The sequence below is a fragment of the Lissotriton vulgaris genome, unplaced genomic scaffold, assembly GCF_964263255.1.
Source record: "Lissotriton vulgaris unplaced genomic scaffold, aLisVul1.2 SCAFFOLD_269, whole genome shotgun sequence".
Taxonomy (NCBI): Eukaryota; Metazoa; Chordata; class Amphibia; order Caudata; family Salamandridae; genus Lissotriton; species Lissotriton vulgaris.
The window spans coordinates 983,852-1,009,752 of NW_028241749.1; the positions used below are offsets into that span (position 1 = coordinate 983,852).

General features: G+C 45.4%; 1 protein-coding gene across 1 annotated transcript in view; it reads right to left on the reverse strand.

Annotated features, from left to right (window-relative positions):
* The window catches only part of LOC147669893 (arylsulfatase H-like), a 528,148-nt gene that overhangs the window by 260,761 nt on the left and 241,486 nt on the right, over positions 1-25,901 (reverse strand). Inside the window, exon 5 of the mRNA XM_086948172.1 lies at positions 1,889-2,312. Coding sequence (XP_086804298.1) covers positions 1,889-2,312 — 424 coding nt within the window. The remainder of the gene's footprint in view (positions 1-1,888; positions 2,313-25,901) is intronic.

A 25,901-nucleotide genomic window follows, 5' to 3' on the forward strand; every position in this document is an offset into this window, starting at 1 on the left:
TAGGTTTGCACTCCTTCAATGGAAGTATGCTCCGACATGTAGGCAAAGATTATATGTTGCATTTGTAGACCACTGAGCAGCATTCGACTTGATACCGCGTGAGAGGCTCTGGGAGGTGCTAGCTAAAAGTAGGGCACCTGTCACTCTTCTAAATCTTCTCATGAGGCTGCATGAGGGGACTTATGGCCAGGTCCGCTGGATCAATAGAGTAAACTATCTGTATTTATATTGCGCGTGGTGTTTAACAAGGTTGTGTCCTTGCTCCTTAGCTATTCACGTTATATAGAAATGGAGTGGTTGAGGAGCTTCAGACCTGCAAAAATGATTTCCCGCCATTGAATGGCAAGAAGGTACCCATTTTATTATTTACAGACGACTCTCTGCTCATTTCAAAGACCCCTATGGGATTACAGTTGCTTCTGAATACATGTCTGGCATTTTGTAACCATCGAAGTTTTGAGCCGAATGCCAATAAAACCAAATGTATGACTTTTGGATCTGGGAAAACCTGTAACTCTTTTAAAGGTAGACGATGTGCCTCTCGAGTGAGTCTGTAGCTTTGATTACTTGGCTGTCGGAGTGACTGATAATTTGAGAACTCCAGGTTAAATTATCAAAAGCTCTTTGCTAGTGACCCACAGATCCAGTGCTATTTATCACTTCCATAAGCCCTCCTATTCATGACCTATCTGCCCTGCTTTTGTGGCCTATAAGGCAAAGGCTCAGAGGGCAGCATTTTTTGGTGTCGAATGATGGGCATATGTCGAACTTAGAGACTGATCATGGCTGAGAACTCATTTATTAGGTCGCTTATTCCATTCCCAGTAACTACGCCTCTTTTACCACTTTTCATAGATTGAGGTCTAAAGCGAACCGCAGATTTAGTACAACTGAAGCCTTTTACCTACTGGGTATGCATCTGGACTACACCTGAGCTCACAGCATATCTGGAGGGTCTTTGAACACCATGGCTTCCACATGTAATGATGCACCGAATAAGGAGATTCTCCTTTATAGAAGCTTTTCTATTTACCCATGGTACACCAAGTTGGTATGTGAGTGTACTGACTGAGGCACTCCACTCCCTTTCGTCAAAATGTGTTATCAACCTCCTTTATTACTGCTCTGAGGTGCTGGTGCATTTAATGTTCCCTAAATGGCAAGGTTTGAAATGAGTGACGAATCTGTTTGATTATCCTTCTAAACAAATCTTCACCCAGGACATACTGAAGTATTTTGTGGAGATAACTCCTAACAGGATCATCTACATCTTACCAAGTAGTCACTGCTTAGTTTCTGTTATTTGGGTCCTGAGTCTCATGAAGAGTTGATGTATCTAAGTCAATAAACTAAAATAGTAGATTGTAGGTGCTCTGTGCGACAGTTTCTTTTTTTCTTTGCAGCAGCAGCAGCAATTATTGTCTACTTCTAAAGCCTGTTCATCATTTATTATTTCTGCACTATACATCCTTGCGTTGATTTTGGAAACTCACATTTCGTTCTTCAGAACAAAAAACGTGCCACTGGAACCATGATACACATGGCTGACGAGTCCCAAGCAGGACGACACTTGCATTGGGTTGCTCGTGTTCAGGTTCAGGGATGGCCTGGCAGTTCTGGCTAGACAGTTCGTAATAGAGCAGGGTCAAGACTGATTTGTATAAGGCTTGGTCTAAATTGAGGTGGCATGGTGGGCAAAAGAACGATGGATTGGAATGCTACTCAGATTGCCAGTGGTTAGACATCTTGCAATCATTTCTCCCATCACATTTTGTTTATCTAATAATAACAATAATAATGTGTATGCCTAATAATAACAGCAATAACAATAATAATAATAATAATAATCTTGCACCTATTTTCAATCAGCGATGTTGTCAGTACCTACCTTGCAATGTATGCCTGTGCCTCCTTCACCATCAGAGAGGCAGACCTTTCCAACCTCATGGGCTGCTCAATGATTTCATGGTTTCTCATTATTATACAATTCCAATACCGAGTAAATCCATACCATGAATACCAAGAGATAAAAAACAGGAGGCCACAAAAAGTAAAACAGGTATAGACTTTCCAGCTAATTGACAAAAGACCAGTGAGTTTTCCTATAAGTAGTGTGAAGACTGCAAGGGCGACAAGTTGACTGCACAACATCAGCTTGGACTGAAGATGGGGATTAAACATAGTACCACCCATAACATCACAGTCTTCAAAAAGGGAAAAGGGCATGCCGTAGAAATAATCAAACCCATTCTTCAAGGGATGGTGACAGTGGTCATTTCGAGATTCACAGGCCAGTCCAAGGTGCCATTTACCTGCAAAATAAGACAACACAGGCTTTACTGAAATGTCTTGCTCAACCAAAATATACAGTGTAAACATGCATTTCAAATTAAAGCTGTTGTTTGAAGAATCACATAGAAATAAATATTCTCAGCTGGAAACCGTGCATCTTTCTATAACTAGTGAAGGTTCAGTAAGGGGAAAACTCACCAGTAGCTGAATCCTATCGTAGCACAGACACTCAACTAAGCCAATACACATAGTATTAGGCCTAGTAGGAGAGACTGGGAGTAATTCAAAAGTAGGAGTCCTTTACCATGCTCATGGTCACATTTTGTACTTAAAATACATAAATAAAACACGCCATGTCCATCACGTGGCTCAGTGTTAAAAATTCCAAAGTACCCTGGAAGTTTCAATGAAGCTTGAAGCCTAGGTAGGGCTTCAGGAGGCCATATACATTCTCTCAAATGTTGCACTATGTCACACAGTGTGCACAGACTACAAGAATTGGTAGTGGCCAAGGAAGGACCACAAAGACCTGGTTTCTAGGTGCCAGGGATGGGGACCCGCAAGCCTTCCCTGCTCGCCCAAGATAAGAAGCTCTGTCTGAGCCCTGGGTCAGAGCCACGGCTGGCCCAGGAGTGTAAACCTCCGGCCCTGAAAACATGGAGGTCTTTCCTGGTTGCCAAGGTTTAGAAGCTCTAACTGGGCCCCAGGTCAAAGCTCTGGTGGGACCTGGAATGGAAGCCTCCAGCCCTGAATTCCCTTCTCCAGCAACCAGTGTTGCAAAGTGACTCTGACAGGGTCTGCAAGCCCATGGTAGTCTTGCCTGCTTGTCTGGGTTCAGAAGCTCTAACTGGGCCCCAGGTCAGAGCTACAACTTGCCCATAGGTGAAAGTCTCCAGCCCTGTGCACCGTTGCCTGACCTGCCATGTCTACAAGGGCCCCATGTGGGGACCTGCAGACTCAGGGAGACTTCTGTAGCATGAACAGAATCAGAAGCTTGCACCAGGTCCTGGGTCAGAGCCACAGTGGGCCCTGTAGTGGAAGACCCCAACCCTGGGCTCTGTTCCCTTGTCCGCAATGTCTCAAAGTGCCCTGGACAGAGAGCAGCCGGACCGCAGAGGCCTTTCCTGATTACCGGGGATAATAATCTCTGACCAGGCCCCAGGTCAGAGCCCCAGGATGGAAACCTTTGGCCCTTACCTACTTTCTCCAGCCTACCCTGTTGTAAAGTGTGGACAATGAGGTCCTGCAGGACCGGGGAGGTTGCCCCTGCTTGTCTGGGTGTAGGAGTGCTGATTAACCCTTGGCTCAGAGCTCCGCATGCCCTCTACAAACTCTTGCCTGATAATCAGCTCTGGCCCTAAGAACCTGGGCCTCAGACCCCCAGTCCCCTCCAAGTGTGAGCGGAATCTGTTTTCAGAAATGACAGCGCAATCAGATGGATATCCTTTAAGTCCAGGCATCTGGTTGCTCCGAGCCCTTAACATCTGCCTTGTGATCCTTTGGCACAGTGAGATGGCTGGGATACCCTGGAAGCCCTAGTGATGGGCTCATTTGACAGACCCCAGCCAGGTGCTCCAGATGGTTGGGTGCATTTTCTCAGACATCGCCATCTGTCACTCAGTCTGCAGGTATTCCAAGAACAGGGTTTAACCTTGCTCCAGGATGGTGGGGATAGGGTACCTGGGACCTGAAATTCTCTGTTCATACCCACTCAGGTGCCATCAGGGCCTAGGTTGGGCTCCCTGGGAGCCTGAGTCTGTAGCTGCTTTCCAGCCTTGTCCGAAAGGCCTTTCCTCCAGCCTTGTTTTTATGAAAGCAGACAGGGATAGGAAGCTGACATCCCCATGCAGGGCAGACTGTTTAGGGGTGTTCTAGCGAGCACTATACTGTGATTCCAAAGGTTGGGCAGTGAACCTGCAGAAGGATAATTAACGATGGAGAGGCTTGAGCGACTGACAGTAATGGCCTGAACCCTCTGGCATCTTTCAGAGGTAACCAAAGGCAAAGGTCCGAAACCTCCCCTTGTGTGTTTTGGCCAGCAGAGCTGTCTCTGGATGCAGTGCACTTAGGTGAAGACGGGGCATGGGGTGTAGGTTGGGACGACCCAACTGACATGTGTGGGACAGGGCTAGTAAAGTCCTGGGCCCTCTGTGAGGGGCACGATGGGAGAGATGCCTCTCCTGAGAGGAGCCCATGCTCACTTAGCAGGCACCTGGGGGGTCAGTCAATCAATCATTCAATCAATCAATCAATCAATCAACTGCTTGTAGTGAGTGACTACTCACCCATAAATGTCTCAAGGTGCTGGGAGTGGCACTGCTGGCCCATTGAAGACACTGAGGTTCAGCCGCAGAGCCAGGGCTTGAGTCCTTCATGAATTGAGGCAGAGATGGTGATTGCCTGAGGTGTAGAGGCAGGGTGTTCCAGGTCTTTGCTGTGAGTAAGAGCAGGATCTTCCTCCAGCTGTGTCCATGTGGAAATATGGTACAGTGGCCAGGGCCAGTTGTGCGGAGCGGAGGACTCTGGTAGATACTTGAAACGTGAGGCATTGGTTGAGATACTCAGATCCAGGGTTGTGTAGTGCTTTGTTGGCATGAGTGAGGAACTTTAAGGTGATTCTTTTGTTGACTGGGAGCCAGTGGAAGTTTCTTAGATAGCCGGTGATGTGGCTGCGGAGGGGGATGTTGAGGATGAGTCTGGTGGAGATGAATGTTCTGCAGTTTGTTGAGGAGTTTCTGAGTGATGCCAGCATAAACAGCACTGCTGTAATTGATTCTGCTACTGATGAGTGGATGGGTGACCATCTTTCTAGACTCTGTGGGGAACCACTTGAAGAGCTTTCGGAGCAGGCATAGCTTGTGGAAGCAGGATGATGAGACAGCGTTGATCTGGTGATGCCAGGATGATACAGAGGTTTCACACATGGTCTGTGGGTGGGGGGGGTTCAAGTTCTGCGGGCCACCAGGAGGAATCCCAGGTGGAGGGGGTGGAACCCATGATGAGGACTTTGGTCTAATCCGATTTGAGCTTGAGGTAGCTGCTCTTTATCCAGGCAGCAACAGACTTCATCCAATTGTGAAAGTTGCTCATGGGGACCGTGGCTTTGTTGGTGAGGGAGAGAATCAGCTGGGTGTCGTCAGCATAGCAAACTATGTTGAGTCAGTGGATAATGACGTGACTACGTGCAGGGCCATGTAGATGTTGAAGAAATCGGGGCTCGGGGAGGAGCCCTGAGGCACTCCGCAGCTGATCTCTATGGGTTCCGAGAGGAACGGAGGTATTCTGAGTCTGTGTTCAGCCGGAAGGAGCAGATCCATTCCAAGGTATTGTCACGGATGCCAGTGTGGTGGAGTCTTGTGCATATGGTGCAGTGAGAGGCGGTATCGAAGGCGGCCGAGAGGTCCAAGAGGATGGGGCAGCAGTTTAGCCTTGGTCGAGAAGGGCATAAACATAGTCTTTGGTGATGATGAGAGTGGTCTCATACTGTGGTTGCTTCAGAAGCTGGATTGGGAGATGTCCAGGGTGTGGTTGGCTTCGATGAACTCTGAAAGTTGGGCCTTGATGACCTTCTTGATGACTTTGGCTGGGAAGGGAAGAAGAGAGCTGGGTCTGATGTTTTGAGATCGGTCGGGTCGGCAGAGGGTTTCTTCAGCAAGGGTTTAAACTCTGCTTTTATCCAGGGAGGTAGTGGAGTTGATGGAGCAGTTGATGATGTGGCAGAGTTCGGGGGCGATGGTGGAGCCAGCTCTCTTCAAGATGTGATCCGGGTACTCCAGAGTGGATGCTGTTCATGATCTTGAGGGTGTTATCTGTGGTGAGGGGGGTCAAGCTGAGTAGGGTTTGTTTGGGTCCAGAGGTGTAGGGTGCAGTGGTTGCAGAGGGGAGGGTCTTGGGCACCGAGGCTATCGAAGCTGTCATATATCTCCTTGATCTTGTGATGGAAGTAAGTGCAGAGGTTGTTGCAGAAGACCTGGGGGGATGTCAGCAGTCCATGCTGGGTCTGGCAAATAATTTGACCACAGTGAAATTTTCTTTTCCATTGAGTGCATTGGTGTTGATCCTTTCTTGTGGGGCCTCTTTATTTGTTGTTCTGATCAGGTGGTGGAGTTCAGAGACTGTGGTCTTGAATGCTTAGTGGTCTTCCGGAGTCTTTCTGCTCCTCCATCTCTTCTCAAGTCGTCTGCAGGTGCATATGGACTCATGAAGGGCAGGAGAGTACCAGATGGCTTTCTTGGAGTGTTGCTTGCTTGAGGCTTTTCCACATTGCCAAACTGCTTGGGGAAAGCGCTCTAACTCTTGAGCCATACATTAGGCACCTTCTAAATGTCTCATTTAACACGCACACAGTGCTGGCTAGCTGGAAAAAGGCGGAGGTTTTGCCACTCCAGAAGAAGCCCAACATCAGCTCTGAGAAATTGGACAATCTCCGTCCTATCTCACTGCTACCATATATGGCGAAGGTGGCAGAAAAGGTTGCCAATTCCCAGCTTATGGCCTTTATGGAAGAAGCCAACCTCCTGCATTACACTCAGTTTGGCTTTCGGTCCTTACATTCCACAGAGTCAGTCTTGCTTATGGCCATGGAGACTATTAGGCAGGGAGCAGAAGAGGGTCAGACAATGGCGATCATTCTCTTAGATTTGAGTGCCGCCTTTGACACTGTGGCACATTACACCTTGCTACAGAGTCTTAACAGAGGTGGTGTCTCAGGTTCTGCTCTCAAATGGATACAATAATTTTTGATGGGACGCAGCTTCCAGGTCAGGCAAGGTTCATATTACTCTGATTATGTTAATCTGGACCAGGGAGTGACACAGGGAAATGCCCTTAGCCCTACCCTATTTAATTTATATGTATCCCCGGTGGCTGGGTTAGTGGAGGGTTTTGGAGTCCGGATTGTGTCATATGCAGATGACACCCAGCTGGTCATCTTGCTATCACGGACGCCGGGTGTTGATGCATCCAACTTCAGAGCATGTATGCAGGAGCTTGCCACTTGGATGGCGGACAACTGCCTGAAGTTGAATGGTAGCAAGACGGAGGTGATTGTGGTGGGTGGGAGCCCATCTATTTGGTCATGGGTATGGTGGCCATCGGATTTGGGTCCTGCTCCAACACCTAGCCCCCTGGCAAAGAACTTGGGTGTATGGGTAGACTCCGACCTAACTTTTGAATCCCAGATCAGACGCGTGGTGGGGACGTGTTTTGGTGTCCTGAAAAGCCTGCAAAAAACCATGGATCTCCTCCCGATTGAGGCCAGGAAGATGCTAGTGCACGCACTTGTTATGTCACGCCTGGACTATGGCAACATTTTATATCTGGGTGCCACGGTTAAAAGTCTGAATGGGCTCCAGGTTATGTAAAATGCTGCTGCACGGTTTGTGCTGAGACGATTGAGGCGGGCTGATTCTAAAAGAGCATTGGATACTCTTCACTGGCTTCCGGTCAGGAAGAGAAATATGTTTAAACCGCTCTGTATGTGCCACCCCATTGTCCAAGGTAGGGGGGCCAGAGATCTCCTAAGTCTCATTACCCTATACAAGCCCGCACGGTCCCCTAGATCTAGTGGAACAGATCTAGTGGAACGGGTCTGGTACTCGTCCCAAGAGTGAAGAGGGATCGGATGGGTGGAAGGTCCTTTGGGCTCCTGGCGGCCAGAAAGTGGAATGAACTTCCCATTGAGCTCCGGCTGTAGCCATCGGAGAGCAGTTGTAGATCAGAGCTCAAAACGTACCTGTTCCGACAATAGGGGAGCATGCTGCAAACTGCAGGGATGGGGGGGTTTTGCTCAGCTACTCACTTTTGCCCGGGGACATGCCATCTGGCGTAACCAGGCGCTTTACAAGCTCCCTTATTATTATTATTATTATTATTATTATTATTATTATTAATTGCACTTCTCATATATATCTACATTTGTGTGGTTTGACTAATATTGCATAATTTCTGAATAATCATGTATTCATTTAACTGCTAATCAGCATTTGTATTATCACTGTATATGTATCCATAACCATGCAATTAAACGTGTACTGAATGATTGTTACATTAACTTGACCAAAGGCCTTAATCACTTAGATTTAATGTTTATCCTTCAACAAAAACGCTTTCTTGGGTTGCAATGTTTCTCTCTTCTGCAGGTGCATTCATATAATCTCACAGTTAGTGAAAGGACATTGTGTGTGGGAGATAGTGAGGCTCAAGAAGTGTATTATTGGCAAGGATGAGAGGCGGTAATGAACACAGGAGGACAACGGTCCGTGCTGTTTCTGAAGACGAAAGGAATCCAAGAACATTGTAATGTGCGGATCAGAACAAGGATGTTTGAAGTGTACTTGCCGAAGTTTTACCATGTGAAGGTGGATGAGACAAGGGATATGAGATTCTTAAATTGATTATCACATCTTAGCTTCATGCAGATTCCTTTAAGACTTCAAGGGACACAGACCACTCTGCTTTTCTCTATTGTGTGGCTTTATTCTACAAAACCTTTCATGTGAGAGAACTTCTACAGTAGCTCTCCATAAAGACAACTTATTGGATTAAATAATTAAAGTTTCCCTAGTCATACTAATTAGGTTAGGCTTAGTTATGGAATCTGACTTTACTCATGCGGAGGCAAGGAGAACATAAATCATATTTTGATAATCAAATTCTCTTTTTAATCTTCTGCATTGCCATTACTAAATGTGTTTGTTTCATGTTGTTAAGGTTCAATTTTGTTAGACTGTTTGGTCTGCCAGTATTGATTCTGTAGTTTTATGTTTTCTTAAGCTTAGTGTACATCAGCTTAGCTCTGAATTTGTAATAAACCTATACTTAATCAATTCAATCTTTTATTGAAGATTTGGAACTTGTAGGAGGTCCACATAAAAGTACATACAAATAATTGCATAAGCAAATCTCATTCCACAAACCATCATAAGTTATCAGAGGCCTGCATTAGCATGTCTAAAAAAATCTTTGGATAACATTAATCAATATTGTCAATTATCCTTATAGGTAAAAAAAATAACATTTTCACCAATGGTATCATTTTAGCTCATGGACTAAAACAGAGGCGCAATGACCTCAAGCATTTGGGCAACAACAAGAAAAAACGCTCCGACAGAAAAACATTTGGAATTAGCAGCAGACGGATTGAAGTGGCATGGCGTACCCTAAAAAGTGCAAAAAATGTACAAAGGGCAGTAAATAGCAGCTAGTTCGAATAAAAAATAAAGTCCAGAATTCATCCTCAGCAGAACGTTCAATTTGGTATTAGCTGCAAGGAAAAGGAATGACAGGACATGTCCTAACCTGTGCAAAAAGCTTAATCCTATTTACCGACTTTGGCTCCTCCCTGTGTGGCCAAATGGCCCACACTGTATATCGAATTTGTGGAAGGAGCTAACTCTTCTTTATTGTTCAGGCACCTAGAAAGTTCTTTTGCAGGGAGATTTGGACAAAGGGCCCAAGTGCTCCAGCAGATGGTGCCAGAGGATGGTTAGGTCCTGAGATAGGGGTGTTAGAATACTTTATATTAAATTATTTCAGATCTCAGCCCAAGCCCTTGCCCTAGACTACATGTTTTTGTTAGTATCGACGGAGTTAAAATTCTTTTTACTGGGTTGTAAAGGTGGAGGTGTGAGTACCAATGGATTTGCGAATTTGAAAAGCTTATGCTTAGCTTGTGGTGTTTATGACAATTCGGTGATGTTTGTTGGAGATCATTTGAATGTAGTGTAAATGTGGAGCTTAATGTGGGAAAGTTAGAGTTATCAGGTCTGACGTGGCCTAAGATTCTGGGACGATATTAAAAAAGTGTAGAAGACACTGTATTGCAATTGTCTGCTAAGCTTTTGTGGTGCTTGTCGTGAAACGTCGTTGACAGCCCAATCGAGATAGGGAAATTCATCTTGTGTGTGAAAATGAGGTGTTTTTAGTGTGGTGAACCCTTTTGCGCATGGGAAACCATACTAATCAGGGTATTTCCCCGTAGGTCGAGGTTTCATTTGAGTGTGTGTTGGAGTAGATCAAAAAGTGTTATTCCAAATAACTTTTTGTATGATTGAATATTGTTGATTTCTTAAGCGGAGCAGAAAAAGTAATTTGTTGCAATTGCTTTACATTTGCTTGCATGCGTATTGCTGAGAAAATGCATTCATAAAAATTGTAAGTGAGAGTAAACTGCTGCGAGGAGTGAGGCTGACGTCAAGGTGTGTTGCGCTGATCTTGGTCATTGGGAGTAAAGCCATGCGGTTATTGGTTGTCTATGTCACAGAGTGCGTCTCTGGTATTGGTTGTTAATTCTACACAAGGATTGTGAGTGAACTATTAGTTTTTGTTCTGAAATGAAATTCTATTAGTGATTATCGGCATTGTTATCTGAAAATTAATTTATTTAAGCTGTACGAGATTTGATTAGTGCAGATGTGACAATAACCTTGAAGAAGAGGCATCACCCGAGGATACTGCAAGTCTTTATAGGGCAATAAATGTATGTCTCCACACTTGCATTTGACTTAAACAATGGCTTAAGATCACTGAGAAAGAAGGTGCACTGCCATTTCCATACTATGGACATTTAATGTGAGAAATATTGAAAAATTTAGGATAGTCACAACCTAGACCTACACAGTTTGATGCACTCAATACTTGGGAGTGTGTAGTTCATGCCACAGAGAGGGAACGGTATCAGTGAAGATTAAGAAAAGCAGTGCATACATACGTTTATGCAAGGTGGGATGCAGAACAGAGGAAATGAAAAATTGGCATGATAGAGGGGGCTAAGCTATATCCTGCATTCAAGGGTGATAAACTAGAGAAGGAAAGGAAAGAGAAGAGAAAGAGGGGATGAGTCAAAGTAACAAGATGAGAGAGACGAAAATAATGACAGTGACTCTAGCGACAGTCTTCTAAATGTGTTGCTTTTCACAATGCCCACCTCTGTATAATGAAATAATGGAAGGTGGAAGTGCTAATGCAAATGGAAATTCAAGAGTGGCTACCGCACCAATAACTGTGAACCCTAGTATGAAGGGAGCCACCCCTATAAATGTGAATCAAAACCTGATCGGAGAAATTCCAGGATTTGTGTCTCTGGTACCTCCATAGGTCCTAACATTCCAGATGAGCTCATTGTTCTGGTTACCATTGGTCCTGTGGTTTCTATATGTATTCCCAGTTTCACAGGAAATGTAAGACATAATTTTGCTGTCCCAGCCAAGCCAAAAGCCACAGAGAAGGCTCCCGCAAGCTGAAATGTAGGAAGATTTTTTTCTTAGTTCCAATGAATGAGAGTTTCCCCATGGGCACTTCTATGCTGTGCCAGGAGAGACAGAGTGTGTTTGGCCATAGCTACCCTTGATGAAAGTGTGACTATAGAGAGGTGTCCTCACTACACCACCAGTTCAAGTCTAGATTTTAATTGAACTCGGTTTCTCTCGGAGATCAAGGGGCTCTACCACATTTAAGCTGAGCAGTGTCTCAGTAGGGTGACTTGCCCATACTCCCGGATCTTAAGGAGGTAGGGTCAGTACCTAAGGGGTCATATTGTTGAGAGCCCTGATGAAAGCTGGGGTAGTACATTTTGCAGGCTGAAACATGTCGACGGTTTTGCAGAGTGGAGGGGTAGGTGTCTCAATATAAGCTCTCCAAACCAGCATCCACTAGTCCATTCTAATCTGGACAGGGTACCCAGTATTAAAATTGTAATAGGGACTCCCTGGTACCAGTTTTAAACCAATATATCTGCACATTTTTTAACGTATGATCCCGTTTTTCTCAATTTATGTTGTATTGTCTTCCCTCTCCCTATTTTAGTTGGTCTGCGTGTAGGTGTGTTTGCAGCCCTATGATGAAGCATGACACAGCTTGTTGTTTGTGAGGGCAGTTTTAATCACTCTTGTGTATTTCCCCCACACAAACCTTATATTATCAAGATTTCTTGACCCTCTTCTAGGTTGTGATCAAAACAATAAAAAAAAGCTTCCATTGTGGGGAAGCACAGATTCAAAAATGAACCAGACAGGGTTTGGACCTTTAAGGCTATTTCTGGGATTTGTTAGATTTAGGTACACTTAATAAGGAGCCGCCCTTAAACACACACAGTGACAACCCTAGAGAGGGGGCAGCACCGAAAGCCCCTGAGTGTTAACAGTTTTAACACTCAGGGACTCAGTTTTAACACTCAGGAGTTAGAGGAGAGGTTGAAAGGTCTAAATACAACTTCGAACAAGAGTGGAAGCACATAATTAAGTCAGGAAATGATTAAGTCATCATTAAGGATACACTCAGTGGATGTAAGTAAATTAAAACTTGAAGTGGATAAAATGATAAGTGGAAGTCTTGACTTGGCTCAACTGGATACGTTCCAAGAAGGTAAACTTTGGTTTAGGAGTAAGGATGTTACCAGACGAGCAAGGCAAGTCTGTGACAGACCGTACAGAAAAGCCACAGCTCTGTTTTAGTGATAAGGATATAGTTTATGAGAATACCAGGAATTAAATTGCAGATTCAAGAGTTGATTCATAACATTCAGATCTGGAGTGCATTAGTTAAAAGGGAAGGTAAATGGGTGAAGAAGCGGGGTACCAAGAGATCCATGGGAGAAATGTCTCATCCTGCGGATGGGGGAGCACATGCTACAAGCTTCCCTTTTTTGGGAAGTACCCAGTGGAGGTTATGCTCATGTACATTGGAGTAAGAGATCCTACTTCATTCACAAATGACTTTTTGAGATAAAGAGGGAAGCCTGTAGAATGGTACAAAGTTGAGCGGTTTGTGAAAATCTTGAAGGTTTTCTGGGCTGATTTGTATACTCTGTTTGATATTGTGGTCCCAAGTGACTTGTGGACAGCAAGTAAAATATCCACAGAGCTGCCTGAGAGAGAGAGGACAGGAGACTCATTGACTAATGGTCTGTCACTGACAGTATGGAGAAGTATAATCATGTGATGACATAGTTGAAGTATAAAAGTATCGCCCCAATATCTTGAAGACGACCCCGGAACCCAAAGAGGCAATTCATGCATATCATGTGAGATTGTTGCAGGCATTTACACAGTACAGTGGAATGGAAACGTCGGAGCTCAATATTGTGTCCAGGTTTGTAACGGGACTAAGGCCTGAGATTAGATGATGATTCAACAGCATTTGATTTTGGCAGAATAAGTCAGTTGATGAGATTTAAAGATATGCCAAGTACTGCAAGATGAAAGACATGAGGCATAATAAATTGAAGGAGAAATTGATGGTGGCACAATTGAAGGCTACTCAGAGGGGTAATCAAAGTCAGCATTTTTTAGGGAATTTTCCCACCATGCAGGGAGTGTATCACCTGGGAGCTCCTGCAATGCAAGGTGGAAGTGGATTTCAGAAACAAGGTAGAGGTTGTGGCTTTCCAATAGAACCGGGTACTGGAATTTATGTAGCCACTCTGAAAAAGTCCAATCTGTCATTATTGTAATAGGTTGGGGCATTGAAAGCAGAATGTCATCTTAATCCTGCAAATCAATGTCAAAGTCAAGAGTTGTGCAGCTCAAAAAGTGCTGAGACCAAGGTCTCAAAATTTGAATATGCCACAAGCCCCAGTGATAAAAGTTCCATTACCGCCGATTACGCAGCAAGCTGCTAATGGTTCTAGATTTTCTTTCCAGAATAACAATGCTTTCTAGCAGTATCCCATGTTTGACACATTTGACAACTATGGTTCCGATCAGTCTGCCTGACTGTGCCTGAGAGGGGAGGAGGATTGCATGCTTGGCGCAGTCTTGAAGGTAGACCAGAGGAGTCCATTTATTGATGGTATGGTAAATAAGCACCACATATCATTTTTGGTCAATACTGGTGCTACCCGTTCTACTGTGAAGTTCCAAACCTACCCCTCTTGTGAAAAAGAATCCAAGTTGTAGGCGTTGCAAATAAACAAATGACCAGTCCAGTAACTGAGGATGTGCCTGTAAAAATAGCGAATTTTGAGAATAATCACCATTTTGTGGTATGTGATTCTTGACCTGTGAATTTGTTGGGGCATGATTTGTTGTGCATGCTGAACTGCACTGTTTTCTGCACAACAATGATGTGGAATTTCACACTCACGATGAAGATGTTGCCTTTAAAATGTTTAATCTAATTAAAGCAATTGAACTGTTCCCTATGATGACAAGTGAAGAGATAGTCCTGGATCTCAAATACAGTGAGGTCAGAAGTGTGATATTTTTCAAGGAAGGACATTGGATTCAAAGGAGTTGAGCCTTTGCCTATACAGATAAAGCCAAATTCTGAATGCCCAAGAACCTCCCAATTTAGGGGCTTATTATGATTGCGGTTTTCCCGCATCCTCCGGGCCGGCGGAAGCCACTGCAGGCCCAGAGGATGCGGGAAAACCGCTGCGGAGCCTCTACAGACCCACCGCCAAATTAGGATGGCTGGTGGGTCTGGTATTATGTCCGCAGCTTTTCCGCCGCAGTCACCTTCCGACCGCGGCGGAAAAGCACTAACATATCTGGCGGTGTCTATCAGACACCGGCAGGCATATTAGGATGTCTGCACTTCTATGCTTTTCCATGGCGGCTTTTCCGCTGTGGAAAAGCATATGGAACTTCACTTCGGGGGCCTGTTGCGGGCCCCCTGGGTGAAGGGGTGGTGGGGGGTGCACATGGGGGGTACCTATGGTACCCCCCTGCATTTGCGTGCACAAAGCAGCAGGCACCGCGCGGTGCCTGCCGCTTTGTGCACGCAAATGCCGTGCATGCATTTTTAACATTGCGGCGGGTGCAGCTTGAAGCTGCACCCGCAGCAATGTTAAAGATAGAGGATGTGACCGCCACCCTGGCGGTCACATCCTAATCTGCACAGAGGGAACGCCGCAGCCCATGCAAACGTTCCCTCCTACTCTGGGGTCGCGGACGGACTCAAGTCCGTCCGCGATCCTAATGACCCCCATAATTTGACTCGAACGGTTGCTGGGATAGCTCCAGTATTCGCGGCAATGATTCAACAAGGTATTCTGAAGGAGATTATGGGAGTCCATGTAACTCCCCCATTATGGGTTTACAGAAGCCTAGTGGTAAGTACTGCATAGTGCAGGGCTTCCAAAGAGAAACAATTTTGTGTTTTCCTGTTGTCCTGTGGTACTGAATCCTGTCGTTATTTTGTTTCAGATTCCATGTGAGGCTGAGGGTTTTTCTGTCATCAATTTATGTCAGGCCTTTTACTCCATACCCTAGCAAGATGACAATCCATTTCTCTTCAGGATACAGTAATCGTGTTTTGGCATGGTGCTGAGTCTCACAAGGGTACTCTGAGAGCCCATTCATTTTTAATCAGATCCTTAAAAAGAGTCAGAAGTCCTTGGTTTTGCCCTGTAACTGTCTTGGTGCAGTATATTGACGTCCTGCTGATTGCGTCAAAAACTCAGGAAGCTTGCAAGATGGATAATATAGCCTAGTTGAACCACTTGGCTGAGAATGGACATAAGGTGTCCCTGATAAGTTGCAGTACTGTTTGAGGGAAGTATTGTATCTTGGTCATCACATTGACAAAGGAGTCAGAAAGGTGTCGCATGAAAGAATCTTTATGATTCTGCAAATGAAACTGCTAACAACCCCGAAAGAAGTAAGAATGTTCCTGGGAATGGAGGGCTACTGTTGCCAGTGGGGACCCAACTTTTCCCTAGTGGCCAAGCCTTTACAAAGGTGGACACAAAAAGATGTGCTGGATCCGGTATCCTGGGATAATGATAGATTGTTTGCCTTCCTAGAGCCAACAGAAAGTCTCTACCGTGCTTCGGGACTGAGAATGCCTGATTACAACAAAGCGCTTTTGCTTTTCTTGAGTGAGAGGGAGGGCACACTCTCTCAGTGCTTACACAGACTCACAGAAGTGCCTGAGTCCTATTGCTTACTTCTCTGCTACCCTCAATTCAGTAGTTGCGGTGTTGCACCGATGTCTTAAATCTGTGGCCTTGTCAGCACAGAGAGATATGAAAGCCTTGTTATGGGTCATCCTTTAATGGTGTACGTGCCTCACTCTGTAGATACTATTGACACATGCTCACACTCCACACTTGACCAGGTATAAACACATCATAGTGGCAGCAGAACATTTTACCTTAAGAAGATGTGCTGTTTTGAACCCTGCCACCTTGTTTCTCCTTCCTGAGAATGACAACGATGACAGTGAAGTTGAGCATGACTGTCAATGTTACTGAACTGTGTTCCAAGCCAAGACCAGATATACAAGATGAGAAACTGCCTGAATCTGATTTTGTATTGTTTGTGGATGACTCATGTTTGCGAGACCATGAGGGAAATTTGTGAGCTGCCTACGCAGGTTGTACTGTTTTGAGAGTAGTCGAAGCTTTGTGGCACCAAGGAAGAGTATGCTATGTCTCTGATCAGCAGAGAGTGACCATTTTCACCAATAATCAGGGTGGCTTTTGTGTTGTTAATTACTTCGGACAGTTATGGCCCCAGAGGGGCTTTATGACCTCCTCTGGGTCACTTATCTGAAATGGCGAGCAAGTTAAAAATCTCCTTGAAGCATTGCAGATGCCTACTCAGATTGCAATTGTCAAGAGTGCTGCTTATTGTAAGGGTGAAGAATATGTAACTTTTGGCAACAGATATGCAGACGTTGCAAAGTGTTGTGCTCACAATGCTTGCACCTTCAATGGTGAATACACTAATGAGGGGACAGACAAGACAAACTACCACCTTTTATTAACAACAGCTGATACCTGGGAGGTAGTCAAGAGGCTGTAGGAAGAAGTATCAGAGGCAGTGCAGCAAATGAGATTTGAGTTTCAGGAGATGGAAGACATGTGTTGCCTAATTGTCTTTTACCACCGATAGCCATGGTCCTACACATGTGGGGGAATGCCATGATCAGGTTGTTCAGTCAGACGTGGTTCAATACAAGGTTTAGATTGATGGCTGAATTATTATACCACATATGTGATCTGTGTCAACAGAACAATGTAGGACAGGAACTGCAATGACATCAAGCAGCATAGGGAGATCAGGTGGTCCTTTTAACAGGATGCAGTTGGATTTCATTGAGATGTCCATGTGCAATAGGTTGAGGTAAGTACTGGTTGTTCTGTGCATCTTTTCACAATAGGTTGATGAATACCCAACTAGGAGAAATGACAATTTCACATTAGCAAAGTTGCTTGTGAGAAAATTAATACCTAGGTTTGGCTTTCCGATTTCTCTGGAATTGGACAGAGGCACACACTTCAACAATAAAATCTTGAGAATGTGTGCAGCTTTACAAGTTGAACAGACTGCACTGTAGCATCAGACCTGAGACTTCAGGTCTGTTGGGGCAGGTCAATGGGACTTTGAAATCCAGACTGCTGCTTCTGTTGATGAGTTTACGCAGCATACCTGATTGTAGGACAGGGTTGTTCCCCCTCCAACCCCCATTAAATCATGATGGCAGAACAATGAGAATACAAAACCTTTCATGTGAGAGAACTTCTACAGTTGTTCTCCACTTTCTGGTCTGTTGGATCGCAGTAAGGTTTCCCTAGTTGTACTAAGCAGGTTCGGCTTAGTGAGGGAATCTGACTTTACTCATGCAGAGGCAAGGGGAACGTAAATCATATTCTGAGTATCAAATTCTGATTTTAATCTTCTGCATTGCCATTACTGAATTTCTTGCTTGTTTTGTTACGGCTTAATTTAGTTAGATGGTTTGGTCTGCCAGTACTGATTCTGTATTTTACAACATATTCTTAAGACTAGTGTATATCAGCTTGGCTCTGAATTTTTAATACATCTAAACTTAATCCCATCTACCGACTTTAGGTCCTCACTGTGTGGCCAAATGAGTAACACTGTAAATTGATTTTGTGAGTGAGGCACCTATAAAGTTCAGTTACAGGGAGATTTGGACAAAGGGCCCAAGTGCTCTAGCAGGTGTGAGTCCCTGTGCAAAAGCGGATACCCCGCGGAATTTGTCCAACTCCCCCATTCTTTGGCATCCGACTATGACCTCAGCACAATCGTGGTGACCTGCTGGATTTAAGCATAGTACTAATTGAAGCTCCTATTGCGAATGTTCACGAGACAGACTGTGCTCAGTGTGCCGTAACAGCATCACGCTGTAGGGCAGGGAGTCCCACTCCAGGTGCGAGGGGTCTGTAAAGATGTTTGTAACCCACCTGATCCCTCTTCAAACATAGACCAAGCAGTATAACATGTGCGGGAGTCCTGAAAAATTAACAGAAGAAACATACCAAACCAATTTTGAAAAATAGAGTACATTTTATTGAATAAAATGACCTCAAAATTAATTAAAGCTAATCGCTGTAACCAGAGTTATGAATATTTCAAGGTTTTAGTCCAAAATTGTGGCTAAGGGATCAAAGCATCTACCATGGGTATTTGGTCACACAAGACCGAAACAAAGTCAAAAGTTAAGTTCGACCGCGATGGCGATGAATACAAGGAGTGGATTTGGCATAGTCTTAGCTTACTTTCAGAATTAGAAGAAATTTAGAAGTAAAGTTCCTGAAAAGGTAGAGGTTAGCGGGTAAGGAAGCAGGTGGTGTCTGACGGGAATTCATCGTTGTTGGGGAGCCACTTGATTACGTTGCAGTGAAGATTTTTACCTTTGGTCTTTGTCACTGTTTTGTAAGTCGAAAATCTCCAGCGGGCCAAAGCTACAGGCTGTAGCAGACGAGGACTCCATGAGCCAAGATAACTTCAGCGAGAGTTTTCAATAAACAGGATTTGCTGCTGCAAAGAACATCATGTCAAAACTATACAATTGCCAGTACTGAGCAAAGATCATAATCAACATTTTTTTTTCATCTGCATGTATGGAGAAAACATATCAACGCACTTGGAAATTAATCCATCAATTATTGTTTTTATTTTGAATCCAGTTAAACTATGTATCAAAAAGCACTGATAGAAACAAGGCATTGCACTACACAAGCAATCATCCTAGAAATTTACGCCAAAATTTGCCCTTTGGACAATTCTTGAGGATACATCGTAATTGTACCTTTAAAGATGAGTATTTCCATCATGCACAAAATTTATTGCATCGTTTATCAGATCGAGGATATCCTAAAAAATGTCTGAAGCACGCTCTCCGTCGTGCATGGTGGGTGCCACTTGAAACATTGCTTGAAAAGAGACCCAAACTGGATATGAAAAGAATGGTCTGTGTGACTACATTTTGTCCAAATGCAAATCGGCTAAAAAAGATTATAAATCAAAATTGGCATCTAGTAAAGAACTTGGATGAAGGGTTACGCCAGCCACCTCTTTTTGCTTTAAAAAAAGAAAAAAGCATTGCTAATTTTGTGGTACGTGCAGCCTTGCCAAAACTGGAAGGACCAACATTACGCAGTATGATGGGGCATGAACCAATCAAAGGCCACCATGAATGCGGCACGTGTGTCTGTGTGAACAAAATATCGAAGGGGAAATGTTCACACATGAAGGCATCTACTGGAAGCATGATATATTTTCAAATTGCAAAACAAGATTTGTGATCTATGGGATTTTATGCCCATGTCCTAAATTGTATATAGGTAAGACCAGTCAGGAGGTGCGGCAACGCATCACTCAACATAAATCAAGATTACGAAGAAAGGTTGTGAATGCCCCCTTAGTGAACCATTGGCAGACAAAAGAACACGCCGAGAAGGACTTGAGATGGACAGTGTTGTCCAAAGTCGAAGCTGACTCTAGAGGTGGAGACATGGAGGCTAAATTGAGCCAATGTGAAGCATTACTTATTATGAAATTTAATACTGCGACACACGGCCTCAATGAAGTTTCAGAAATCTTCCGCACAAGTACTCAGGAATTCAAATATCGCCGGCCGTCGCCGGGATGAGCTCAATCTAAAGAAACCTAGCGGTAAAGAGGACACCTCCTTGGCTATTGTCCTCGAGATTCAGACTCCTTTGCGGGCGGCTGCCACTTTAAGAAGCGCCACCCCATCAGCAATCTTTTGGGCCATTCGATAATCCTATTATCAGACTGGTATCTGTGGTCATGAGTGACCAGAGCGGAATAAAAGTTGTCAGGTGAGCAATGGACAATAACTAACACGTGTCCGCCGGGTCGGTTCGACCGGGCAAAAATCCGTGCCCCCGATGAGCGAACGGTTTCGGTAAGAGGTTTTCCCTAGGCCATCGCTTGGATTCGTCAGAGGGCATCCTCCAACAAAGTTTCTGTCATAACCATGGTAACAATAATGACGAGTCGTCGGACCACGTGACCCGCATTCGACGCTACGTAAAAACTACAGCTCCCATCAGCCCGGCTACGTCCCTGACTCTTCCAGACACGTACGCCACACGCCAGAGTCGAAGGCGGAGGAGGCGGCTTCCGCAAAACTAATGGAACTTGTCTAGGTAATTGCTGTTCCAAGGGCATTCATTCATTTATTGAGGTTGCTTTTACAAATGGAAGTTTTGAAAGGGCATTTTTCTTTTTTGTGCTTTAGGTTCGGTTAAGACTGAACCGAGTGGTTGCCGTGCACGCAATAGTCCCGTAGCTGACTGGTCGCTGCTGCCGTAGGACTCCATGCATTAAGAAGTAAATTGGATGATACTCCTTTCAGAGGTAAGCACCAGTTCCGCATATCGCTGTAGGAGACAGAGCCTGAAACGACATAGGCTGACTGGTTATGTGATGTCTGGTTGTGTCTCCCCTCAGATTAAACACACTCTCATGGTGGAATTCGCCTTAAGCACTCTGCTTCATCCACAAGGTAGGTGACGGACTCCGGTGGTGTTTGGGTGGTTAAAAAACAAAGTCAGGAGTTGTACATTGACAAAGGTTTCTTTTCATTTTGTATTTTCAGAATACTTGTGGTCCTGAAGAGAACCGGACAAAGGGTCTGGTTCGAAACGCGTCGACCCCGTTTTTTATAATAAATATATTGTTCAACTTCATGTATATAACATTGATGTTGGGATAACTGTCCATTTATTAACTATTCCTACATTTGTTTATAGTGTGTTAGAATTATCATTTGACGTGGAGATTAGTTTGTGTTCATTACCAGTTCAACTAGGACTGGGTCGTGATATGGATAAGAGTAAGAATGTGGTGTGTTAGAGGAAGATTGTTGGAATGCTTGTGTGAATGACAGTTCTGCGAGTGGTTGGGGATGTTACTTTGAAGGATAGCTAGTTGTAGATAAGATGTTTTCTTTGTTGTTGTATTTATTGTCTTTTTACCTATGTCTATAAAGTGCTTTTTGATACATAGTTTAACTGGATTCAAAATAAAAAACAATAATTGATGGATTAATTTCCATGCGCATTGAAATGTTTTCTTCATACATGCAGATGAAAAAAAGTTTTTGATTATGATCTTTGCTCAGTACTGGCAATTGTATAGTTTTGACGTTATATGGACTCAGCATTACTGAGGTGAGTTAAGGCCCTTGTTCGTTTCCTATGCAAAGAACGTCATAGCGGGATACACCACAAAGTCAGGCCAACTGGCAATGCCCCTTGGATGGGTCTGCTGGCAGGTAGGTCCCAGTCTTCTGTCGGTTTTTAGGGCACTTTTTGGTGAAAAATATTCTAAGTCCCAGGTGTTTGGAGAAGTACTACCAAAACAAAGGGTCTAAGACTTGTGGGGGGGACACCACTTGGGGGTTAGGACTCATTTCAGCAGGGTCCGGGTGCAGGGCCTCAAAAGCTTGTTATGTTCCTTCAACTCACATAGGAAGCCAGTCAACTAGCCTTGGAGTCACTTCTGATGGTCCTGGGTTCAATGAGATGGTCTAGTTTTTCTTCTCACAGAGCAGGGCAGTCTTTAGGCAGAAGGACAGCCCTCTGGGGGTCACGGCAATCCCCAAGTAGCAAGACTGTCCTCTGGTACTAGCAGTGTAGAACCTCTGGGGTGGGGCAAGGCAGCCCTCTGGGGTCAATGGAGTCGTCTTTCTGCAATGTCCACAGGTCCAAGAGTATACTGAAGAGTTGTTCAGCAGGTCTAATACTTATACCTGGTGCTACCTATTGAAGTAGGGGAGGCATCCCTGGCTGCCTCATCTGGTTCTGGAATGTTCTTCCCTGTCAGTCTGGGGTGACAAAAGACTAGTCTCCTGTTCCTTTCGGTGTTCTGGAGGCAAGTCTCTTTGAAATATAAGTGGTGTAGAGAACAGTGCCACCCTATCCATCCTCTCCATGCTATTCCTTTTCTGTCAAAATCTGGGAGATATACACAAAGCCAACAGCAGAGCCATTTATAGTCATGTGACTCAGGACACAGACTCGGTCACCAAATGGTTAGGAAAAAAAAACTACTTTCTAACAGCAGAATTTTAAGAACTGTGTAACTTAAAATCCGACTTTACTGTTAAAGGGATTCTAAATTACAATTATTGAGAGACCAAACATGCCATTTCTACCTGTTAACCAAGCAGAAGTTATGGTTTATTAAATGTAATAAGTTAACCCAATGGTATCATATGGGAGGCCTTACACTAGTGAAAAAGAAATATAGTCGTTTTTCACTACCGGGACATGTAAAACATAGAAGTACATGTCCAGCTTCTAAAATACAATACACCCTATCCTTTGGACTGTTTCGGCCCACCCTAGAGGTGACATATGTATTAACAAGCATTTGCAATGCAATAGGTCTCGCATTATGAAAGTTTGAGCTATTGGTCTTGTAAATGACAAATTATTTATTTATGTGTTGGTTTTGAAAATAGCGAAATTAATAGCTTTGTCATTTACAATGCCAATACTTTTATCTTTTGCAAATGTGACACCTATAGCATTTGTAATGCAACATGTTTTGTATTTACGTGACTTAGATGTATTGATATTACAAATAACAATGGCTTTTAATTTTTTTAAATACATAATACTTAAATAAAAGTTATTGTAATTTATAATGGCAATAGCTTAAACTTTTGTAAATAACTTTTGTGCGGATTATGTTCAGTGTATTTTATTGTGACGAAAATCCAAGAACAGAAGTGAAATATTAACAACTTTGTGACATTTGTAATAAAGCTTGAAACATTGAGAGAACATATTTGAACCAGTTGATGTTAAATGGTTGCACAGATTGATACTGTGGTGGCGATGAGTGATGCTGTGGCGTTCAGTGATGCTGTGGTAGCGCATATTGATGTTGTGGTGCCCCTGAGTGATGCTGTGGTGCCCCTGAGTGATGCTGTGGTGGTGCTGAGTGATGCTGTGGTACCCCTGAAAGATGCAGTGGTGGTGCGCTAGATAGAGTGAGTGAGGGCGATAGATAGAGGGAGTGAGGGCTATCGATATAGAGGGAGGGCGATAGATGGATCGAGTGAGGGAGGGCGATAGATAGATCGAGTGAGGGAGGGCGATAGATAGATATATAGATAGATAGATAGATAGATAGATAGATAGATAGATAGATAGATAGATAGATAGATAGATAGATAGATAGATAGATAGATAGATAGATAGATAGAGCGAGGGAGGGCGATAGATAGATAGAGCGAGGGAGGGCGATAGATAGATAGAGCGAGGGAGGGCGATAGATAGATAGAGCGAGGGAGGGCGATAGATTGATAGATCGAGTGAGGGAGGGCGATAGATAGGTAGTGAGTGAGGGCAGTAGAGTGAGTGAGGGCGGTAGAGTGAGTGAGGGCGGTAGAGTGAGTGAGGGCGGTAGAGTGTGTGAGGGCAGTAGAGTGAGTGAGAGCGGTAGAGTGAGGGCTGTAGAATGGTAGAGTGAGGGCGGTAGAGTGGTAGAGTGAGGGCGGTAGAGTTGTAGAGTGAGGGCGGTAGAGTGGTAGAGTGAGGGCGGCAGAGTGGTAGAGTGAGGGCGATAGAGTGGTAGACTGAGGGCGGTAGAGGTATGTGAGAGGGTGAGGGTGTGTGAGGGGGTGAGGGTGTGTGAGAGTGAGGGTGTGTGAGAGTGAGGGTGTGTGAGGGTGTGTGAGAGTGAGGGTGTGTGAGAGTGAGGGTGTGTGAGAGCGAGGGTGTGTGAGAGCGAGATGGAGGGTGTGTGAGAGCGAGGGTGTATGAGAGCGAGGGTGTGTGAGAGCGAGGGTGTGTGAGAGCAAGGGTGTGTGAGAGTGAGGGTGTGTGAGAGTGCGAGTGTGTGAGTGAGGGCGTGCAAGGGTGAGGGTGAGGGGGTATGAGAGGGTGAGGGTAAGGGGGTGTGAGAGGGTGAGGGTGAGGGGGTGTGAGAGGATGAGGGTGAGGGGGTGTGAGAGGGTGAGGGTGAGGGGGTGTGAGAGGGTGAGGGTGTGTGAGGGTAAGGGTGTGTGTGAGAGTGAGGGTGTGTGTAAGAGTGAGGGTGTGTGTGAGGGTGAAGGGGTGGGTGAGACGTTGTGTGAGGGTGAGTGAGGGTGAGGGTGGGTGAGGGTGAAAGGGTGGGTGAGCATGGGTGAGAGGGTGAGTGAGGGTGAGGGGGTGTGTGAGGGTGAGGGGGGTGAGGGGGTCTGAGGGTGTGAGGGAGGATGAGGGGTGTGAGGATGAGGGTGTGTGAGAGTGAGGGGGTGTGAGGATGAGGGTGTGTGAGAGCGAGGGTGTGTGAGAGCGAGGGTGTGTGAGAGCGAGAGTGAAGGTGTGTGAGAGCGAGGGTGTGTGAGAGCGAGGGTGTGTGAGAGCGAGGGTGTGTGAGAGCAAGGGTGTGTGAGAGTGAGGGTGTGTGAGTGCGAGTGTGTGAGTGAGGGCGTGCAAGGGTGAGGGGGTGTGAGTGGGTGAGGGTGAGGGGGTGTGAGAGGGTGAGAGTGAGGGGGTGTGAGAGGGTGAGGGTGAAGGGGTGTGAGAGAGTGAGGGTGTGTGAGAGTAAGGGTGTGTGTGAGAGTGAGGGTGTGTGTAAGAGTGAGGGTGTGTGTGAGGGTGAAGGGGTGGGTGAGACGTGTGAGGGTGAGTGAGGTTGAGGGTGAGTGAGGGTGAGAGGGTGAGTGAGGGTGAGGGGGTGTGTGAGGGAGAGGGGGTCTGAGGGTGTTAGGGAGGATGAGGGTGTGTGAGGATGAGGGGGTGTGAGGGTGAGGGGGCATTAGGGTGAGGGGGTGTGAGGGTGAGGGGGGTGGGGGTGTGTGAGGGTGAGGGGGCGTGAGGGTGAGGGGGTGTGGGTTGTGGGGATGAGTGAGGGTGAGGGAGGTGAGGGTGTGTGAGGGTGTGTGAGGGTGAGGGGGCATGAGGGTGTGAGGGGTGCAAGGGGGTGTGGGGCTGTGTGAGGGTGTGGGGGTGAGAGGGTGTGAGGGTGAGGGGTTGTGAGGGTGAGGGGGTGTGAGGGTGGGTGAGGGGATGTGAGGCTGAGGGTGTGTGAGGGTGAGGATGAGGGGGTGTGTGAGGGTGAGGGGGTTTGTGACGGTGAGGGGGTGTGTGTGGGTGAGAGGGTGTGTGAGGGTAAGAGGTTGTGTGAGGGTGAGGGGGTGTGTGAGGGTGAAAGGGTCTGTGAGGGTGAGGTGGGTGTGTGAGGGTGAATGGGTGTGTGAGGGTGAGGTGGGTGTGTGAGGGTGAGGGGGTGTGTGAGGGTGAGGGTGTGTGTGAGGGTGAGAGGGTGTGTGTGGGTTAGAGGGTGTGTGACGGTGAGAGGGTGTGTGAGGGTGAGAGGGTGTGTGAGGGTGAGAGGGTAAGTGAGGGTGAGAGGGTAAGTGAGGGTGAGAGGGTAAGTGAGGGTGAG